Here is an 18841-nt window from a genome sequence, read left to right as displayed (position 1 = left end):
ACTTTTCTCATTATAACAGGCACCCTTCTTCTATTTTATATCTCTTTTAACATTAATATTGACCCTAACGTTGAATGAATAAAGTACCCTCAAAATTTATAAAGAATCGCAACACTGACCCATGGCTCTAATGTTTTTATGATTAGCAAATAACAAATAATTGACAATTTTTCTAATTCAGTATCGAAATCTGATTTTGGATTGATGATTTGCATTCCATCAGAAAAATGACCCTATAGTAAAGATTATGAACAAGTGGAATGCCTCTGGCCGTCTCACCTGCATCACGCGATTCAACATAGCAGCAGTGCTGACTTTGAAAACTACTATAACTCGCACAAGATGTTCAGTGATACTTGGTTACTCTTATTTCCACGTTTTATGAATTAGACCAATACACTTACAGAGATAGGATGGTAATTCAACAAATACCCCCAATGTGGCCAAAGTTCATTGATCTCACATGACCTTTGACCTTGATCATGTGACCTGAAACTTGCACAAGATATTCAGTGATACTTGATTACTCTTAGGTCCAAGTTTCAAAAGTCAGATCAATAAACTTGCAAAGTTATGATAGTAATTCAACAGATACCCCAATTATGGCCAAAGTTCATTGAACTTTGACCCTGGTCATGTGACCTAAAATGCGCACAGGATGTTCAGTGATACTTGATTACTATTATGTCTAAGTTTCATGAATCAGATCCAAAAACTTTTAAAGTTTTGATTGTAATTCAACAGATACCCCCAAATCGGCCAAAGTTCATTGACCCTAAATGACCTTTGACCTTGGTCATGTGACGTGAAACTCATGCAGGATGTTTGGTGATACTTGATTAACCTTATGTCCAAGTTTAATGAACTAGGTCCATATATTTTCTAAGTTATGATGACATTTCAAAAACTTAACCTCAGGTTAAGATTTTGATATTGATTCCCCCAACATGGCCTAAGTTCATTGACCCTAAATGACCTTTGACCTTGGTCATGTGACATGAACCTCTAATAGGATGTTCAGTAATACTTGATTAACCTTATGGCCAAGTTTCATGAACTAGGTCCATATACTTTCTAAGTTATGATGTCATTTCAAAAACTCAACCTCAGGTTAAGATTTGATGTTGACGCCGCTGCCGCCGCCACCGCCACCGCCGTCGCAGTCGGAAAAGCGGCGCCTATAGTCTCACTCTGCTGTGCAGGTGAGACAATAAAAACCCTCATTTTGCATTATGAAGAAAATAGACATTACGAATAACTGTTTACAGCAACTGATAGATGGCGCACTATATAGTGAATCCATCGAATTGAAGTGTCAGTACTCCTACCTGAATTAATAGTGACCAAGAAACTGCAGGAAGCCTGATTGTTGCTGGCATCTCTGTAAGTGTATGTCACTGTAGTTGATCCCGTGGAGAAGAAAGTTCCAGTCTGAGGTGTAACACTGACCAGAGATACAGCAGAAAAGTCAATTGCTGTTGCAGTGCCAAAAGTAACTGTTCTACCACTCAATGGCACTTCAACGTCATATACTTCATCAGGCGGACATGTTACTTGTGGAGGTACACGATCCACTGTATTGGGTAAAACAATGCAATTTCTATAGTAAAAAAATACTACCTGGCTAACATACAGGTAAATCACTAGGATTTGAAGTGCATGCATGAATAATAATAATAACCTCATATTTACCAAGGTTAGTCACTTCATTTCCAAAAACTGTTCACCCAGCGGGTCCTGCCTAACATGATGATATTATTATTAGCCAAAGTTTAGCATGCCCAAACTGATTGGGCAATCAAGTAATTTCTTCCTTCCGGGTAACCATTAACTACATCTGGGTGAAGAGTATAAAATGACAATAAATGCAAGGCCAAAGGATTTGCACTTGAAATCAAGTCTTCAAGCAATTTTGGACATGACATACACTTACAAAATGTCAAGTAACTTCCTAACTGCAATTTCGGGTGTCGGAAATGTGATCTCAAAAATTGCATGACACAAAAAGAGGCCATTAAGGATTTTGCATTGTAAAAATATAGGACAAAACATTTTAAGGGATGTATTCCTCGGATTTCAGCCTTCCCTGTGCTTGATAGGATTAAAAGCAACTGTTAACCTCAATCATGAAAATCAACCCTCTATACCCATTAGTGATGCTCTTATTCCTATCTAAAAAAGGGACTATCTACAAGTATGACTTGTGTCTCACTCCTTTCATCATGACCAATTACTATTGACCACTTTTCTCATTATTACAGGCACCCCTCTTCTATTTTCTATCTCTTTTAACATTAATATTGATCCTAACATTGAATGAATAAAGTACCCTCAAACCTTATAAAGAATTGCAACTTTGACCCATGGCTCTCAATATTTCTTATGATTAGCAAATAATAGATAAATTATTGACAATTTTTCTAATTCAGTATCAAACTCTTATTTTGGATTGATGATTTGCATTCAATCAGAAAAATAACCCTATAGTAAAGATTATGAATAAAAACCCTCATCTTGCATTATGAAGAAAAAAGACGTTACGAATAACTGTTTACAGCAACTGATAGATGGCGCACTACATAGTGAATCCATCGAATTGAAGTGTCAGTACTCCTACCTGAATTAATAGTGACCAAGAAACTGCAGGAAGCCTCATTGTTGCTGGTATCTCTGTAAGTGTATGTCACTGTAGTTGATCCCGTGGAGAAGAAAGTTCCAGTCTGAGGTGTAACACTGACCAGAGATACAGTAGAAAAGTCAAATGCTGTTGCAGTGCCAAAAGTAACTGTTCTTCCACTCAATGGCACTTCAACGTCATATACTTCATCAGGCGGGCATGTTACTTGTGGAGGTACACGATCCACTGTATTAGGTAAAACAGAGCAATTTCTATAGTGAAAATAATACCTGGCTGACATAGAGGTAAATCACTAGAGAATTAATGAATAATAATAATAACCTCATATATTCAAAGGTTAGTCCCTTCAGTTCCAAAACTGTTCACCCTGCGGGTCCTGCTTAACATGATGACATTATTATTACCCAAAGTTTAGCATGCCCAACCTGATTGGACACTTAAGCATTCAAGGAATTTCTTCCTACCGGGTAACCATTAACTACATCTGGGTGGAGAGTAGAAAATGACAATAAGTGCAAGGTCAAAAGATTTGTACATGAATTTGTACATATCTCAAAAGTTCAATATATGTCTATGATATGATACGTATGTGCTTAATTTTTGAAAATTTTGTGATAAAAAATGTTTTAACTGATTGTGTACCATAGCAACAGGATAGTTAAAACCTTATCCATGGCCTATTATCACCATATTGAAGTGGTAAGTTAAACTACCAGTATGTGAAAACAGCTTACTTTCATAAAATTATAAAATAATAAAGCATATACCTGTATTAGCTGTTCTTATACAAGCATCTATCAGAAATTATGACCAACAAGATTGCCAAAAAGAGACTATGGACATACCAGCAATAATGTTGATTTGAAATGAGCAAGAAGCTGTATTTCCGCTTCCATCAGCATAGGTGTAGGTGACTCTTGTTGTTCCTGTGGTAAAGCTATCTCCAGGTTGATGACTTGCTTGTACAAGGCTGAAGCTTCCAGAATTATCACTAACCATGGGAGTATCAAAGGATACTTGTCTGGAAGAAGTGCCTAATTCAACTATTTCAGTAATGTCCAGAGGGCAATTTACAACAGGTGGTATGTTATCAGCTGTGAATTGAGAAGTATGAAGATTAAAGTCATACAGTTAATTGAGTAATTATGTATAATCCTTAAAATACAGAAAAATTACAATTTTAATATTTTAAAACAAAGACAAAAAACTAAAATGACAAAAATCATTACAAGAACTGAATGCAACATCTTCTAATTGTATAATCAGCTTTTCCCGCCAACCAAATTATATAGTTTTTTCTGAATCTTTTAATCATGAGAATTTTTTGATAACTACAAGAACTACAATAACTACAAACAAGCACATAGAAGAATAAATTCAATCATATGAAATAATTGCAATGTTGAGTGCCCCAAGCATAGTCATTATTATCAGTCCTAAAATTTATGCACTATGCATTTTAATACAGGATGTCATTCTTCAAAAGTATTTACTCAAGTTGACACAGACTTAAAGAAAATGAACCCAAACCTAGACATAAGCCCGCAATGATACACTTATCCAAAGTTCATCGAAGTTTTTGTTATTTATACAGAGAACAAAAACAATATCGATGAACACATGACCCAAAAATATAAGCCACAATAAACCCTCTGCAGAGGGCAATGATTTGCAAACATCTGATATTTCAAACCCTTCCCAACAAAATATGAAAATACTTACCATGATTTTCTTATTTACGAGATAACTGGATATACCCATTTGATTTGCTAGTTCATTACGATTAACTTGCGTGCCGAATATAGAGTACACAATTTTTCCTGCTCGCCCGCTGCATCTCCCTATTAGGACTATCCCAAGATCATCGCGCAATTTGGCGTCCATATCCTCTCATGAGCCTGCAAGCAAGACATGTTGTCACACAAGGCGAGGGGTAGGAGGGAGGGTTCAAATGGGTATATCCAGTTATCTCGTAAATAAGAAAATCATGGTAAGTATTTTCATAATTTACTATCAATAACTGGGATATACCCATTTGATTTGCTAGACCAACACGGATTCAACGTGAAGGGAGGCATGTCTAGACTAAGAAGTGCGTAAAAATAGGGAGATGAAGACACGAAGGCCGTTGCCTTAAGGACAGGGGAGGCAAATAAAGCCTCATGTGAAGAAGTCCTTAAGAACAAGGAAGTGAAGGAAAGAGGAGCGTCAATAGGCGGTCCTCAAGTAGTCGTAAACGACGATTCCATAGAAAGAGCCCAAGAAGAATGATACTAAGTATCATGGGCCCTCGGCCTAGTGTCAGGAGAACAACATCACCAGCTGACTAGATCGTAAGATTCGGATTTTGTTGAAAATTTCAACAAGAATCGTGATCGGAAAACTGAAGCTTTTAAGGCTCAGTAAGTGATCAATCGATCAATCTGAGAAGGCGAGATATCTCAGAAGCCTCCGCGTCGGAGAAAGCGCCCAGAATTCGATATCTGTCTCAAATGCGTGAGGGCAGAACATCTGCAGAATTCTGATAGAGGGCTGTGGCAGAACGTTTCTAGCGGTCCGAAAGGGACCTGGAACGACGGAGAGTAAGGTTTAAGAAAACCACTCGTAAGGCAGTCAAGTGTCGAGAAAGCGACTGAGTGCCATCCTGTTAATAAGAAAATGCCGCGGACCTGCTGCCTATGTAGAATAGAGCAGTCTGGTCAAAACAGCTCAACCGGGCGTGTCAGAGAAACAGCGCGGTACACATCACGACAAAACAAGTGTGATAGACCGAGTGATCAAGAGAGAACTCAGGATCCCCTTTCTCCCGTACTGATTGAAGCACCCGCCTGAGGGTGCAGCGCCCGCGGTGGAAGAGGTGGCTTGGCTCAAGCCACCATCGCCGAGAGAGCCCGTAAGGCTAGGCTGCGATGGATGTCCGCTGGGCGGGGGAATCCCTAGCAGCAGCAAGCGTACGCCAGAGGGAGCTGGCGAAAAAAGTCTCTGTCATGATCTTACGTGTAAACGACAATCAAGAGATGCTCTAAACGAACAGACATCGCCAGATATGATACCTCAACAGTTACGTTCCCAACGGAATCGAATGAGGTAACAACGGCCCTGTCCTATCAAGTTAGGGACGGAAACTGGCTAAGAGTGTCGATGTCCTCGCTTGAAGAAACAAGCGAAGGAGTAAGGAGACTTGAGGAAAGTAATCACAAAAATTTCCTTCAGTCTGCGGTGAGAACCAGTTGTTTATGAAAACAGCCACAAGGCCTGGTTTCTCTGGTGATCGTAAGAGCAAGCACCGCCGGCGCCGGTTGCGGCAGCGTGGAACAGTCCGATATCGGTAAGGAGTTCCGAAAAGCTGCGGGGGGCGGCAAAAATGACGCCCTAAGCAGCGGGGGATGAGAATCTAAGTTTCTAAAAGAAGAACTCCAGTGAAGTAAATCACTTACATGGAGAGACTCATCCACAGTCGGCCCGAGAGAAAGCGGGTCGTAGTGATCGTGGTTAGGCAGACATAAGCATACATCCATCCACGGTTACATCATCCTCGGTCGCGCGGTGACCATGGCCACATGCATTGCATGGAAGGAGGATGAAAGCAGCATGCGAGGCGACTCGAGTGTGCCGAGTGAAAAAGCTTCTAAATAAGAAGACGATTCGACAAACGGGCACGGTAAAAACATCGACCGTAGACCACTCCACACAAGGAGGAAAAGGCGGAGACGCCCGCAAGCTTGACCCACATAGAGGGCAGTCTATAAGATAGACTGTTAGAGCTCGACCGATGGTCTGGCGGCGTACAGTTTGGTGTAAACTCGCCGACCCGGCACGGTGGGTGTGCCCAGAAAGTAGGCATAGAAATGCCGACAGAGAATCCTGGGGCTTTAAACAAGCTTGAACGCACGTACATAGCCAACAATCTCATGAGATGTACGGCGGTTTCTTTCCTCCGAGATGATGCTTACCCGACCGGGAAAGACTCGGGGAACAGCTGTGAATGTCAACAGGAGGGATATCTAGCATATGAAAAGCTGATTCCCTCCAGGTATTCGGTGCGGGTGCTGCCGGCGGTGTCCGGGGGGACGACCGGTGATGGCAGCTCGGGCAGGGCTCGTACGAGCCGCCCGAATACGAGACAAATAGGTTAAAATAACCATAATGCACCGGGTGGTGAAGGCATAGCGATTACTAAGCACAGGAGAACTTTTAATCGCCGTGACATCATATGGAAAACTAGCGGACAGAAGGTCCTCGCTGCTCGCGCACACCCTTATAACACGCAGAATTCCCTTGCATCATACCCCTTTTTCACAAACAAATGTGGATCAAGGACAAGCGTTGATTCAGATAGAATTTCCGCCCCCCTGAAATGAATGTTAACAACTTCTTCTATCAGATGACCATATTTTTTTTTACATTCAATTGGTGGGAAATATGGCACTTTATTACATTAAAATCACTAAAAACCATCCATAGTCAGGAATATGTATTGGGATAATGGGTTAGGGGGACATTTTTATAGTACCCGGGTGGATTACATCCGTCGTCACATCGTTGGGTGATGGTATCAAGAATTTCCGCCCAGATTATAATAAAGGGCACATTGTAAGGCAAATACTCATGAAAGAACCATGGAGATTGGTTAATAAGGAAATAGTGCACTTTTATCATCAAATCAGAGGAGATTTTCTTTGTGATACTGATGTCCGAAGAGCAAACCTACACTCGACGTGCATTCAACACATAGGGCTGGACAGAGCTTTTGTGTACGTCGGTGTGTTGTTCGAGTCACAGCGGTTTTCTAGCTCTTTCCATTGCAGTGCTGAACATTTTATTAGGAATATATAAATATATATACCTTGTCAGTCCGAACTATGGATATAAATATATCAGATACCATTATTTTTGCCAACAAAAATCAATTTTATTCTCTGAATTGGATATGTCTCTGAATGTTGTGACGGGTCCATTATGTATACGAGGGGTGCATCCTAGCTTATCACTGCATTGGTAAGTCTGAAATTTAAGTTTGCTTATTCATTTCACTTTAAATGATGTTAAATGTAAGGATAATTTATGAAATCGACATAAGATATTGCGAATCAACGCTGAAACATTATTTGTGAAGACCTTTTATCCCTCTGTAATGCTATTTCCCCCATATAGCCGCAATGGAACATTCTGCACCACTAGTCATACGATGATCGCGAGGTCTGCAAACGTCGTCTGCTATGTTTTTATATGTCCGGTACACTGTATGCAAGTTTTCGATATGCAGATCCGATGTACATACTCATAAGCTCGGAGAGCTACGAGATAGTGAGACATACCGCTGAGCGGTGATGGTGCTCATATCGGAGTCACCCTCTCTACAGCGGCGATCGCTGGAGGACGGGTGTCTGTACTAGCCCTGACTCTAACCTTACAAGAGTAGGAGCTAAGTAAGACAGGGCACACTTACTTTCGAATAGAAAGTGAGGTTCAGGCCAGAAACCGACGGTCCCGTCGCCTGGGCGGACGGTCCGCGGGCGTGATAGGTTGCCCTCTCAAAAGCAGCCAAACATTCTCACGAGAGAAGTGCGGCATGCGGTAAGAGATTCTTACCTCCAATCTACAGGCCCGCTTAGGGGGTAGAATGGAGAGAGTTACCGCTGAAAGAGCCGTCGCCGTACGTGAGCTTGACGTAGAGGGCGAATTCGGGAGTACCTGCAAAATAAGGGGGGATACCCATGCAGGTAAAACTCGCCGATGGCTCCCCGGAGTGCGGGTTGGCGAGAGAAATCTCAATCCGCTCAATACCCGACACCAGCAATAAGACCGCGGCGGTCTTATAATGACGGAGAACACAAGGGTAAGAACCCGTAATGCTCGGGGACGCATAGATGCAACCTGAACGGATGCAACGTCCAGCCGTCGGTCACCGAGAGCTTGCCGACATGTTGATGCTTGAAAGCCGTGTGTCGGAAGCACCTGCATAGAAACGGGGGTCACCGTGTAGGTGAACAGCGTATCAATAAATGCCCGGTGTGAGAGGACAGGTGATTGCTTGAACCGCACAGTGCTTAGCAAGGCGGCTGAAGCTGATATGAAGCGTGGGTGAATTACCCGCACTGCTCATGGGAGTATGAAACAACATGAGAGTTGCGACGCCTGACCCACAATTATCGGGAGTCTGGTGACATAATGGAGGGCGATGCCCGTATGTCGATAACACCTGTGTATTAGCGGGGATTTCCCTTGCAGGTGCGTGAGCCGGCGAATCATGATATCGCCGGTGACTCTCCGAGGTACAAGATGGCGAATGTCTGCTTAACCTGCCCGGTGCTCGACACGGCGGTTTTAGCTGACAGGGAGCATGAGGATAAAGATCCGTGATGCTCGAGGGCGTTCTGTTGTAACATAAAGTTACGACGCCTGGCCATCGGTACAAGAATCAGAAAGAAAGGTCTGACCGCAAAGCGGGATTAGCGACCTAGAATTTCTTCTTCCTCTTCTGTGCGGCCCCCGCCGGGGGGCAGAAGAGGTTACAATTATCGGGAGTCTGGCGACATAATGGCGGGCGACGCCCGTATGTCGATAACACCTGTGTATTAGCGGGGATTTTCCTTGCAGGTGCGTGAGCCAGCGAATCATGATATTGCCGGTGACTCTCCGAGGTGCGAGATGGCGATTGTCTGCTTGACCTGCCCGGTGCTCGACACGGCGGTTTTAGCTGACAGGGAGCATGAGGATAAAGATCCGTGGTGCTCGAGGGCGTTCTGTTGTAACATGAAGTTACGACGCCTGGCCATCGGTACAAGAATCAGAAAGAAAGGTCTGTCCGCACAGCGGGGTTAGCGACCTAGAATTTCTTCTTCTTCCTCTTCTGTGCGGCCCCCGCCGGGGGGCAGAAGAGGGTACAATGATAGGGAGTCTGGTGACATAATGGCGGGCGACGCCCGTATGTCGATAACACCTGTGTATTAGCGGGGATTTCCCTTGCAGGTGCGTGAGCCGGCGAATCATGATATTGCCGGTGACTCTCCGAGGTGTGAAATGGCGGCTGTCTGCTTGACCTGCCCGGTGCTCGACACGGCGGTTTTAGCTGACAGGGAGTATGAGGATAAAGATCCGTGATACTCGAGGGCGTTCTGTTGTAACATGAAGTTACGACGCCTGGCCATTTTGTTCGAGGGCCGGCGGTTCGTGAGAATCGCTAGAGGCACCTCGGTGTGTTGGATGGCCGGTGTCTGCTTGATCCGCTCGGTTGGTAGTACCGTCGGCTGAAGCAGGCAAGCCTGGGGGTAAAAACCCACAGTGCTGAAAGGCACTCTGGAGTAGCTTGAGAAGCTGAGAGGCCTGGCCATCAAAAGAATCAGAGGACAGACCGCCCGACGGAGCGGGGCTTACGTCTGTGGTTCTCCTCTTCTTCTTTTCTTCTTCTTCGGTCGCTCCGGCGCCGGAGCTGAAGAAGGGACAAGAGGCTGGGCTGCGCCTGTCTTCCTCTCCTTAGCTCTCCCACGGGGAGAGCTAGCCGAGCGAGAGGAGGCGTCGGCCGAATCTGACGGTGTCAGATTGAATTGAGAGTCCGACACGGTCGGACTCAGATGCCTCTTCCGACTAGGAGCTGGTAGCCCTTTGCCGCCGCTCCCTAGAGGGGTCTTACACGGCATCGAGCCTAGTCTTTGCCGGGTGGAGAGACCCGTGCTCTCCCCCCGGACTTTAGGTGACCCGATGGCCGGTGGGTCTGACAGCCCTAGAGGAGTCGTCGTTTTCTGTACTAGTGCAACACTCCCCGAAAAGGTTCAGGTTCCGGGACGGAAGCCTTGGCCATCACCGTGCGGGCACGTGGTCGCAAATCCACGGTTCCACCCTTATTAAGCGGGGCACGTGAACGCGCGTCCACGGTTCCACCCCTTTGAGAGCCCACGGGGCTCTGACTCTGTTCTCGCTATCTATACTACCTGTGGTGGGGAATAAGACCCCGGTGTTGGACCCCGAAACAGCAGTCGCCTGAGGCTCTTCAGGAAGAGAGTCCGAAAGGCTCATTATTGCCGTAGGGTGATCTAGTAGTAAGATAAAAAACAGAGAAGAAACAAGGGGGTAGGGGGGTAACAAACCCCAACCCAGAAGTCAAAAGACCTCAAAAAGCGGACTTTTGAGAGTCAAAATCAAAACTCACAAGGATGATACAAAGTAAAATCCCAGAACAAAGGAAACAGTAATAATTAAGGTATTATTATGAGACACTGTCCCTGAAGTCCGTTAGAAAATTAATTAATCAATTAATTATTTGATTTCCACAACAAGAAGCTGCTTCCGCTAAAATTCTGAAAAGAAGGAGGGAAGCACCTAAAAAGAAGAAAACACAAAGGTTTTTTTTTTTTTTTGTTGTGTCCACCTGTTCAAAAGAAAAAATAATTTTTCTTGAGGTGAGGATCAGCTAAGAAAAAAAAGGAAACAAGATTCCCTTTCTTTTTTTTTTTTTTTAAACAAGAAGTTTAAGAAAAAAAATTTTAAGTCCGGAGACCGGCAGCTTCCTAAAAAAAATTCTAAGTATTCTTGTGAAAGGAAAGAAAAAAAAATTTTAAGACAAGGTCAGAAAATTTTTTTTTTATTTTTTTTTAATTAATCGAATAATTAGTTAATTAATTAATTAACTAATTAATTCAATTAATAAACACAAGAACAAAGGATTGATTGAAACAAAAGAACAATCAACTAACTCGAAACAAGAGACAAAGAACTTGAAACGAGGCTGAAATACGACGCTCCTGACGTCCTACAGAACCTATCTGTGGAGAAATAATTCAATTAAATTCACGTCGAGAGTCGTATAAACGAAGAAGTCAGTGAATAAAAAGAATTAAAGGAATTAAAAAGGAGCGAAGTCAACGCCCGCGACACGCAGGAAGGCGCGGAGCTATGGGGCGGAGAAGTGAAGACAACCTGCCTGTTGAGAAACGTATCTTAAAAAAAAAAACTCACGAAGAGGAACAAGAAACGTGAAATAAATATCACGGAAGCTCCGTGCGACGGGATAATCTTACAACAATCTTAGATGAGAGAAATAAGATTGAAAAGAGGGAAGAATGCACAATAAAAGTATCCAAACGGAAAACAGAATTGCAATTTTGAGAGTGTACTTAGCTTTGCGACTGAACTCGACGGCAGGCGAAAGTAAAAGAGGATATGGACGCCAAATTGCGCGATCTTGGGATAGTGCGTTAATAGGGAGATGCAGCGCGCGCGCAGGAAAAATTGTGTACTCTATATTCGGCACGCAAGTTAATCGTAATGAACTAGCAAATCAAATGGGTATATCCCAGTTATTGATAGTAAATTATTAACCATACAATCACACTTCATTATTCTAGAGTCCAGTCTAAATGAATTCAGGGTAAGAAAAGGGTTTGTTTCTTTAAATCCTTTACATTGCATGTTCTGCTCTGCCTGTTTTTGTTTTGATAACAATTTTTTCAAAAACCTCTTTCAACTCAAATTGTTATAGAGCATGTAAAAATACATTGTTTAAGACTCAAACTTTAAATCACAGGAATTACCTTGTGCTGTTACAGTGACCGTGAAGGAACATACGGCTGTATTGCCAGAAAGATCTCTGAACTCAATCGTAACAGCTGTGGTGCCTAAGGGGAAGATACCCCCGTTGTTATGCGAAAGACTTGGAACCTCAAGTTGACCAGAATTGTCAGATGCAAATACAATTGGCCATGCAACCACACCAGATGTTGCACCAAAGCCAATTTCTTCATTGACTTGAGGAGGGCAGTTTTGAATATCTGGTGGAGTGCTGTCAACTACAACAAAATGGAAATTAGAATAGAGATTTGGAAAATGACTGGAAAAAATTCTAATGCAAATTTTCATTTGAGACAAAGTTTATATACATCTCATGACTCACTACATTTACCAGTTAGAATTATGATTGAAAAAGTCTTGTAAATGAAAGAAAGTAGAAAGATTAAAAAAAAAAGTAAGAAGAAACTACATGAGAAGTAAAGATACTACATTTGTCAAGAATTTCTTTAAAGAATCTCTAAACAAATTTAACAAGTGGAACGCCTCTGGCAGTATCGCCTGCATTACGCAATTTGATATAGCAGCAGTGCTGACTTCTAAAACAGCTATTGAATAATTATTCACAAAGAGAACACTAATATAATAATAAAATTGGATGTCCAATGACCCAAAATGACCTTAGACCAGGATCATGTGACCTTGGACGAGTGCAAAACAATCATTCATACTTGATTACCCTTATGTCTATGTTTCATGAGCTAGATCCATACACTTTCTAAGTTACATGTACATGTATAATGCCAATTCAACAAATACTCCCAACACAGCCAGAATTCACTGACCTTAAAAATGACCTTTGATCTTGATCATGTGATCTGAAACTTGCACATGATTTTCACGGATAAAGTTGCATGTACTAGATCCATAAGACTTTTTTAAACTTATGATGACAATTCTATAAATACCCCAAACATGGTTAGAATTCGTTGACCGAAACGACCTTTGACCTTGGTCTTGTCTCCTGTTCCTCAGGCAGGATCTATAGTCATACACCATTACAATTAGGTCTAAGTTTCATGAACTAGGTCAATATACTGTCTAAGTTATGATGACATTTTAAAAACTTAACCTTGGTTAAGATTTTGATATTGATTCCCCCAACATGGTCTACAAAAAATAAATGATCCTTGACCTTGGCCATGTGATCTGAAACTCGCATATGATATTCAGTAATAGAAGGTTGCTCTTATATCCAAGTTTCATGAACTAGATCCACAAATGTTTAAAGTTATGATGCCAATTCCATAAATACCCCCAAAATTGCAAAAGTTCATAACCTTAAATGACCTTTGATTTTGGTCATGTGACCTGAAACTCTGGGATAATGTTCAGGTATACTTGATTAACATTATGTCCAAGTTTCATGAACTTGGTCTATGGGTCATTCTCAGAAAAATGCACCAATTGATGGGGGGAAAATCGTAAAAATGAAGTCTACAGAATGGGTTGAAAGATGCATATTGTGAAAGTACCATGTATGAGAAAGTGGCAACAGAAAAGGGGCAAGTCGCTGTTGCGTCAATTTGAAGTACTGACCGGATTAACTCGAGCACTGTATATCAATGTTACGGAGGTTAATCGTTAGCATTGCCCACTTATGTTACTCAATTAAATCACTTTTGAAATGATTGGAATTGAAATGCACACAATTTAGTTTCAGTATGGTATCAACAATTTTATCTCTGAAGCCAAAATGTTTGCAAGATGGAAAAATATCCAATATTGTTTTTCAGAAGCAGGATTTTACCAAATAACATATAACAAAAAGTACCATAAAAATCATTGCACATCTTTTGTTCAGTATAATGTTCATAATTTGAATGAGGCAACCTTAAAATAAGTTTCATCCATAACCTGAGATCCTAAGCAATGCATGACCAATGCTGGGAATCCAAAGATAGTCTACCATTAGATTCTCTCGATGGCATTTAACTCTGTCAATCTTCGTTACGGAAGTTAAAATTAATTTACAAGTTGCAATACTTATTTTGTTAGCTTAGGAACATCCATATCAAGGTATTCGTATATCATTTTTTTAAAGATTAATGTGGAACGCATTTCTTAATCCCCCCAATGAAAAAAGTTAAAAATAGAACAGGAAACGGCCAACTGTCATTTTTATTGTCGTTCTTGGTCACAGTTAAAATGAGAAAACCGAATAACCAGGCCACAGAATTGTAGTTCATCTTAGAAGTTTCTGGCCTCAGGTAATCCTAAGCAAGATCCTAAGAAATGACCAATTCTGGGAATCCCAAGATACTTTACCATCAAATCATCAAGTGGCCTTTACCCTTGTCAATCTTCATTACGGAAGTTAAATCAAGTTACAAATTGCAATATTTATTGTTAGCTTAAGAAAATCCATATTTAGGTATTTGTATTACCTTATTTTTAATAAATAAAGATAAATGTGGAGCGCATAGCTTAATTTGCCACCCCCTAAAAAAGTGAAAACATAACATGAAACGGAAACTGTAATTTTATTGTCGTTCTTGTTCAAAGTTGGAATGAGAAAACCGAATAACAGGGCCACAGAATTGCAGTTCATCTTAAAAGTTTCTGGCAATAAACAAAATATAACAATCGTAGTCCCATAACCAGGATGAGTTCTCTGGGTTGCGAGGAATCCCACCGCTTGCCAATAGCCAAAAAAGATAGAGAGAGAAAAAAAGAAGAAAAAAAAACGTTTAAAAGGACATGGGGAAACGAATAATAATAAAGTAAAGTGAATGAAACAAGAGGTTAAAATATCAGATATACATAAATTATCAATGGAATCTATATGATCTAATCGCGATTTTTGTTTCATGATTTTTGTTTCATTTAGATACCCAATTAAGCAGCCTGTTACAAAAATGATTTACAAAAATGATGAATAGCCAAAATGTTTGATTATCGAAATACGTATTTCATTAATAAATTCCATCAAACCTTGAGTGTTTGAATACCCCTTTCTACGTTTTCATGTAAGTAGACCTATATCAAATATTTCATCCCTTTTCATGCGCATCCAGGCTCAAAAAATATGTTCTGAACAGATAATAATCTGAAAAAGTAAAATACTGCAAATATGATCAAAATCGAACAAGGAATAACGAAGTTATGCCATTTTAAAGATTTGCAGTATTTTAGGGGAACAGTTTGGTCTATGCATATCTTCATGAATATTAAAAGAGTTGATTGATGGTGTAACCCCTCCGGCACTTGTTCTTTTGTATTCTATTGCATGAAATTATTTTTTTATTCAATTTATATCCTCTTTATTTGAAAGCGTGCTTAAAATGTCTGTTTTTATATTGGAATGACACATTTTCAGCTAGCTCTTTGCACTCGCTGCGCATCAGTTCCTTAGCAAGACACCGATCCTTTTTATGATTACAAAAAGTTAATAGAATGTCCCGTTTTGGGTTCTAAACTTCAAAAAGCGCGCGTTTTACCTTTTCAATAATTGTTTATTGGATATATATATCTTGTTCTCAAATTAAAACGTCCAAAAATGATTGTTTTCAGATCAAAACATAACAAATTTACAGTCGCATCAATTAAGATACCCATCCTTGTAATTGGTTCAAACACTGTTTAGAATGTCAAGGTTTCAGTCAGAATACTAAAAAAATCAGCTAGCACTTTGTACTCACATTAATAGTTTATTCAGATATCCTCCTGATCATTTTTACAAAAAATGCTTCGAATCTCAAGTTTTCAGCTTAGACTATACACAAGTTTTAGGTCGCGCTTCGCGCTCACATAAAATTTGATCGATGAAATAACCCTCATCATTGCTCATGAGTCATTGCAAATAGTTTTCCTTTCTATTTCCTTGTCCATGAAAGTTTTATTGTTTCTCCTTATTCCCTTTCTTTCCACCGTTTCTGCCGACTTCAGCATTAGACAAAGCCATGTCACATGTTCTGGAACTAGAATCGTACTATCAATCTCAGCGAAGTACATCAAAGAAGTGTATTAACTTCTGTCACAATAATTGTTACGGAAGTTAAAGGGGAATGAAACCTTTGGAAAAAAATAGGCTTGTGTAGAAACAGAAAAATCAAAGAATAAGAATAAAGAAAGTTTGAGAAAAATCGGACAAATAGTGAGAAAGTTATGAGCATTTGAATATTGCAATCACTAATGCTATGGTGATCCTCACTTTGGCAATGCGACAAGGATGTGTGATGTCACTGATGAACAACTTTCCCTTTGGTGGACTATAAAATACCCTCAAAATGTCTCTTTTTGCTTTTTCTTATGATGATACAAACTCTTTATCCATGATGTATTCTTAAAAAATATGTATTACATGCCCTCATGTAAACAGAACACATTATTTATGGATAGATGTGATAAAAGAGGCAATTCTAGTAAAATATATACCAAAGTCATGGGAGAGTTGTTCACAAGTGACATCACACATCTTTGTCGCATTGCCAATTTGCTATCTCCATAGCATTAGTGATTGCAATATTCAAATGCTCATAACTTTCTCATTATTTGTCCGATTTTTCTTAAACTTTCGTTGATCTGTTTCTTTGATTTTTCTGTTTTCACACAAGCTATCTTGTTCCAATGGTTTTATTCTCCTTTAATGCACTTTATACTAGTATTGCAAAGGAAGTTAAAATTGTTAAGTTCTAAAGAAGATGCCAATATTCCAAATTTGTATAATGAATCATTTAAAATTCCAAAAGCATTAAATATATATATAATTTGCGGGAAATTGTTTTCGCTGGCAATTTTCCCTCTTTACAAAGTGATGTCGAAAATAAGGTGTGTAATAATAATTTTACAAGGATGAATACCTATCATTTTAATGGGTAAGTAGGTGGAGGGTACCTTATATGATTTATATCTCTATGATCCGGAGTGATTCGATAAAGCACAAATTTGTAGCATATTCAAGAAAAAATGTTGCGGAAGTTAATGCATAACAGAAATTAATGTCTTTATGCTTTAAGGTCCAACGTGGTCCTTTTGTAGCAGCCCTAACTTTGCAAACTGTATTTATTATGAAAGGTGTCTCTTATTCTATACAATACTGAATTCTCAACAGAACTGCTAAAGTGCATATAAGGTGCGTTACGGATGTTAAATCTGTTTAGTCATACATTTCATTTTGTAAGAATAGTCCTTTATTTTTGTGTAAAACAGGAAACACATATGATAATTCCCTATCAATTATTTATTATTGATTATCACTCTACTTGCAGACATATTATCATATAATATAATTCAGTTTGAAAGGGAGAAAAAACTTGTGGCAGTATTCATTACGGAGGTTAAAACAAATTTGGGAACAAAGTTAAAAGTGAAATTAATCACAAAGTGATCATCAAATACTAGGATAAGCGCAGTATGTCAGACGTTTACACCATGCTGCCCTCACCAGACATCAATGTAGGTGAGAAATACAGAGTACTTATAAAAGAGAATGATAGTAAAATCTAAAACTGACCCGAGACAGTGTCTATTCTAACAAAAAGCAAAAATAAAAGGCTTTTGTAATAAAATTAGAGCTTTACAAGTCACTGGTCGCATATGCTTTGTGAAACTAGTCTATTATTGTCATTTTCTTGATAAAAATCTTGTAGAAAATGTTCAGGGTTGTGAAGCTAGCGGATATAAGATAGTCGAGACACATTTTTTGTGAATTGTATCATTTTTTTGAGAACGACCCCTATATGCTTTCTAAGTTATGATGACATTTCAAAAACTTAACCTTTGTTAAGATTTCAATGTTGACAAAGCCGCCATCGGAAAAGTGGTGCCTACATACAGTCTTGCTCTGCTATGCAGGCGAAACAAAAAGAACTTTGGGGGCTCCTATAAAGATGCTGTAATGAAAACCTAATGGTTTGAAAATCTACTCTACTGTAAACCATATAATACAAACTTTTGCAAGACTGAGTAAAAATCAACATGAAAAACGATCCCAAAAGTCATTTCGTAAGAGGGTATCTGAAATTCGGTTACACTTCGTAATTCCGAAGCTTCGTAATTCCGAAGGTTCTTTATTCCGAAGGTTCGTAATTCCGAAAAACGTAAATTGCCTATACCTCGATGTTCGTTAATCCGAAAACGAAAAAAGGTTCGTTAATCCGAACATTTGTGGCGTAATTCCGACGATTCGTTATTCCGAAGGTTCGATAATCCGAAAACGAAATAAGGTTCGTTGTTCCGAAGGTTCGTTAATCCGAAAACGAAATAAGGTTCGTTGTTCCGAAGGTTCGTTGATCCGAAAACGAAATAAGGTTCGTTGTTCCGAAGGTTCGATGATCCGAAAACGAAATAAGGTTCGTTTTTCCGAAGGTTCGTTAATCCGAAAACGAAATAAGGTTCGTTTTTCCGAAGGTTCGTTAATCCGAAAACGAAATAAGGTTCGTTTTTCCGAAGGTTCGTTAATCCGAAAACAAAATAAGGTTCGTTAATCCGAAAACAAAATAAGGTTCGTTAATCCGAAAAATGAAAACCGGGAAAGCAGAGGCAGAGGCAAGGGGAGGGGGGCGGGGGACACTGTTGCCGTTCAATTATTATGAGGAATGGGGAAGGCAAGGGCGGCCGAACGAATTTTCGTTGGGGGGTAAAGCCAAAAAATGAAACTCATACGTCAAAATAGGCACTTTGGTGATATTTTCACCT

At 40.1% G+C, this 18841-nt stretch overlaps 1 protein-coding gene across 1 annotated transcript in view; it reads right to left on the bottom strand.

Moving 5' to 3' along the window:
* LOC121409743 (mucin-17-like) overlaps positions 1 to 18841 on the bottom strand; it is a 143850-nt gene that overhangs the window by 103884 nt on the left and 21125 nt on the right. The window contains exons 11-14 of the mRNA XM_041601649.1: positions 12169 to 12423; positions 3484 to 3732; positions 2618 to 2863; positions 1329 to 1574 (exon numbers count right to left, since the gene is read on the bottom strand). Of these exons, the coding sequence (XP_041457583.1) occupies positions 1329 to 1574; positions 2618 to 2863; positions 3484 to 3732; positions 12169 to 12423 (996 nt within the window). The remainder of the gene's footprint in view (positions 1 to 1328; positions 1575 to 2617; positions 2864 to 3483; positions 3733 to 12168; positions 12424 to 18841) is intronic.

This window comes from Lytechinus variegatus, chromosome 2 (genome assembly GCF_018143015.1).
Source record: "Lytechinus variegatus isolate NC3 chromosome 2, Lvar_3.0, whole genome shotgun sequence".
Lineage (NCBI taxonomy): Eukaryota > Metazoa > Echinodermata > Echinoidea > Temnopleuroida > Toxopneustidae > Lytechinus > Lytechinus variegatus.
The sequence above is the reverse complement of the archived record's forward strand: the minus strand, read 5'-3'. Positions and strand labels throughout refer to the sequence as shown.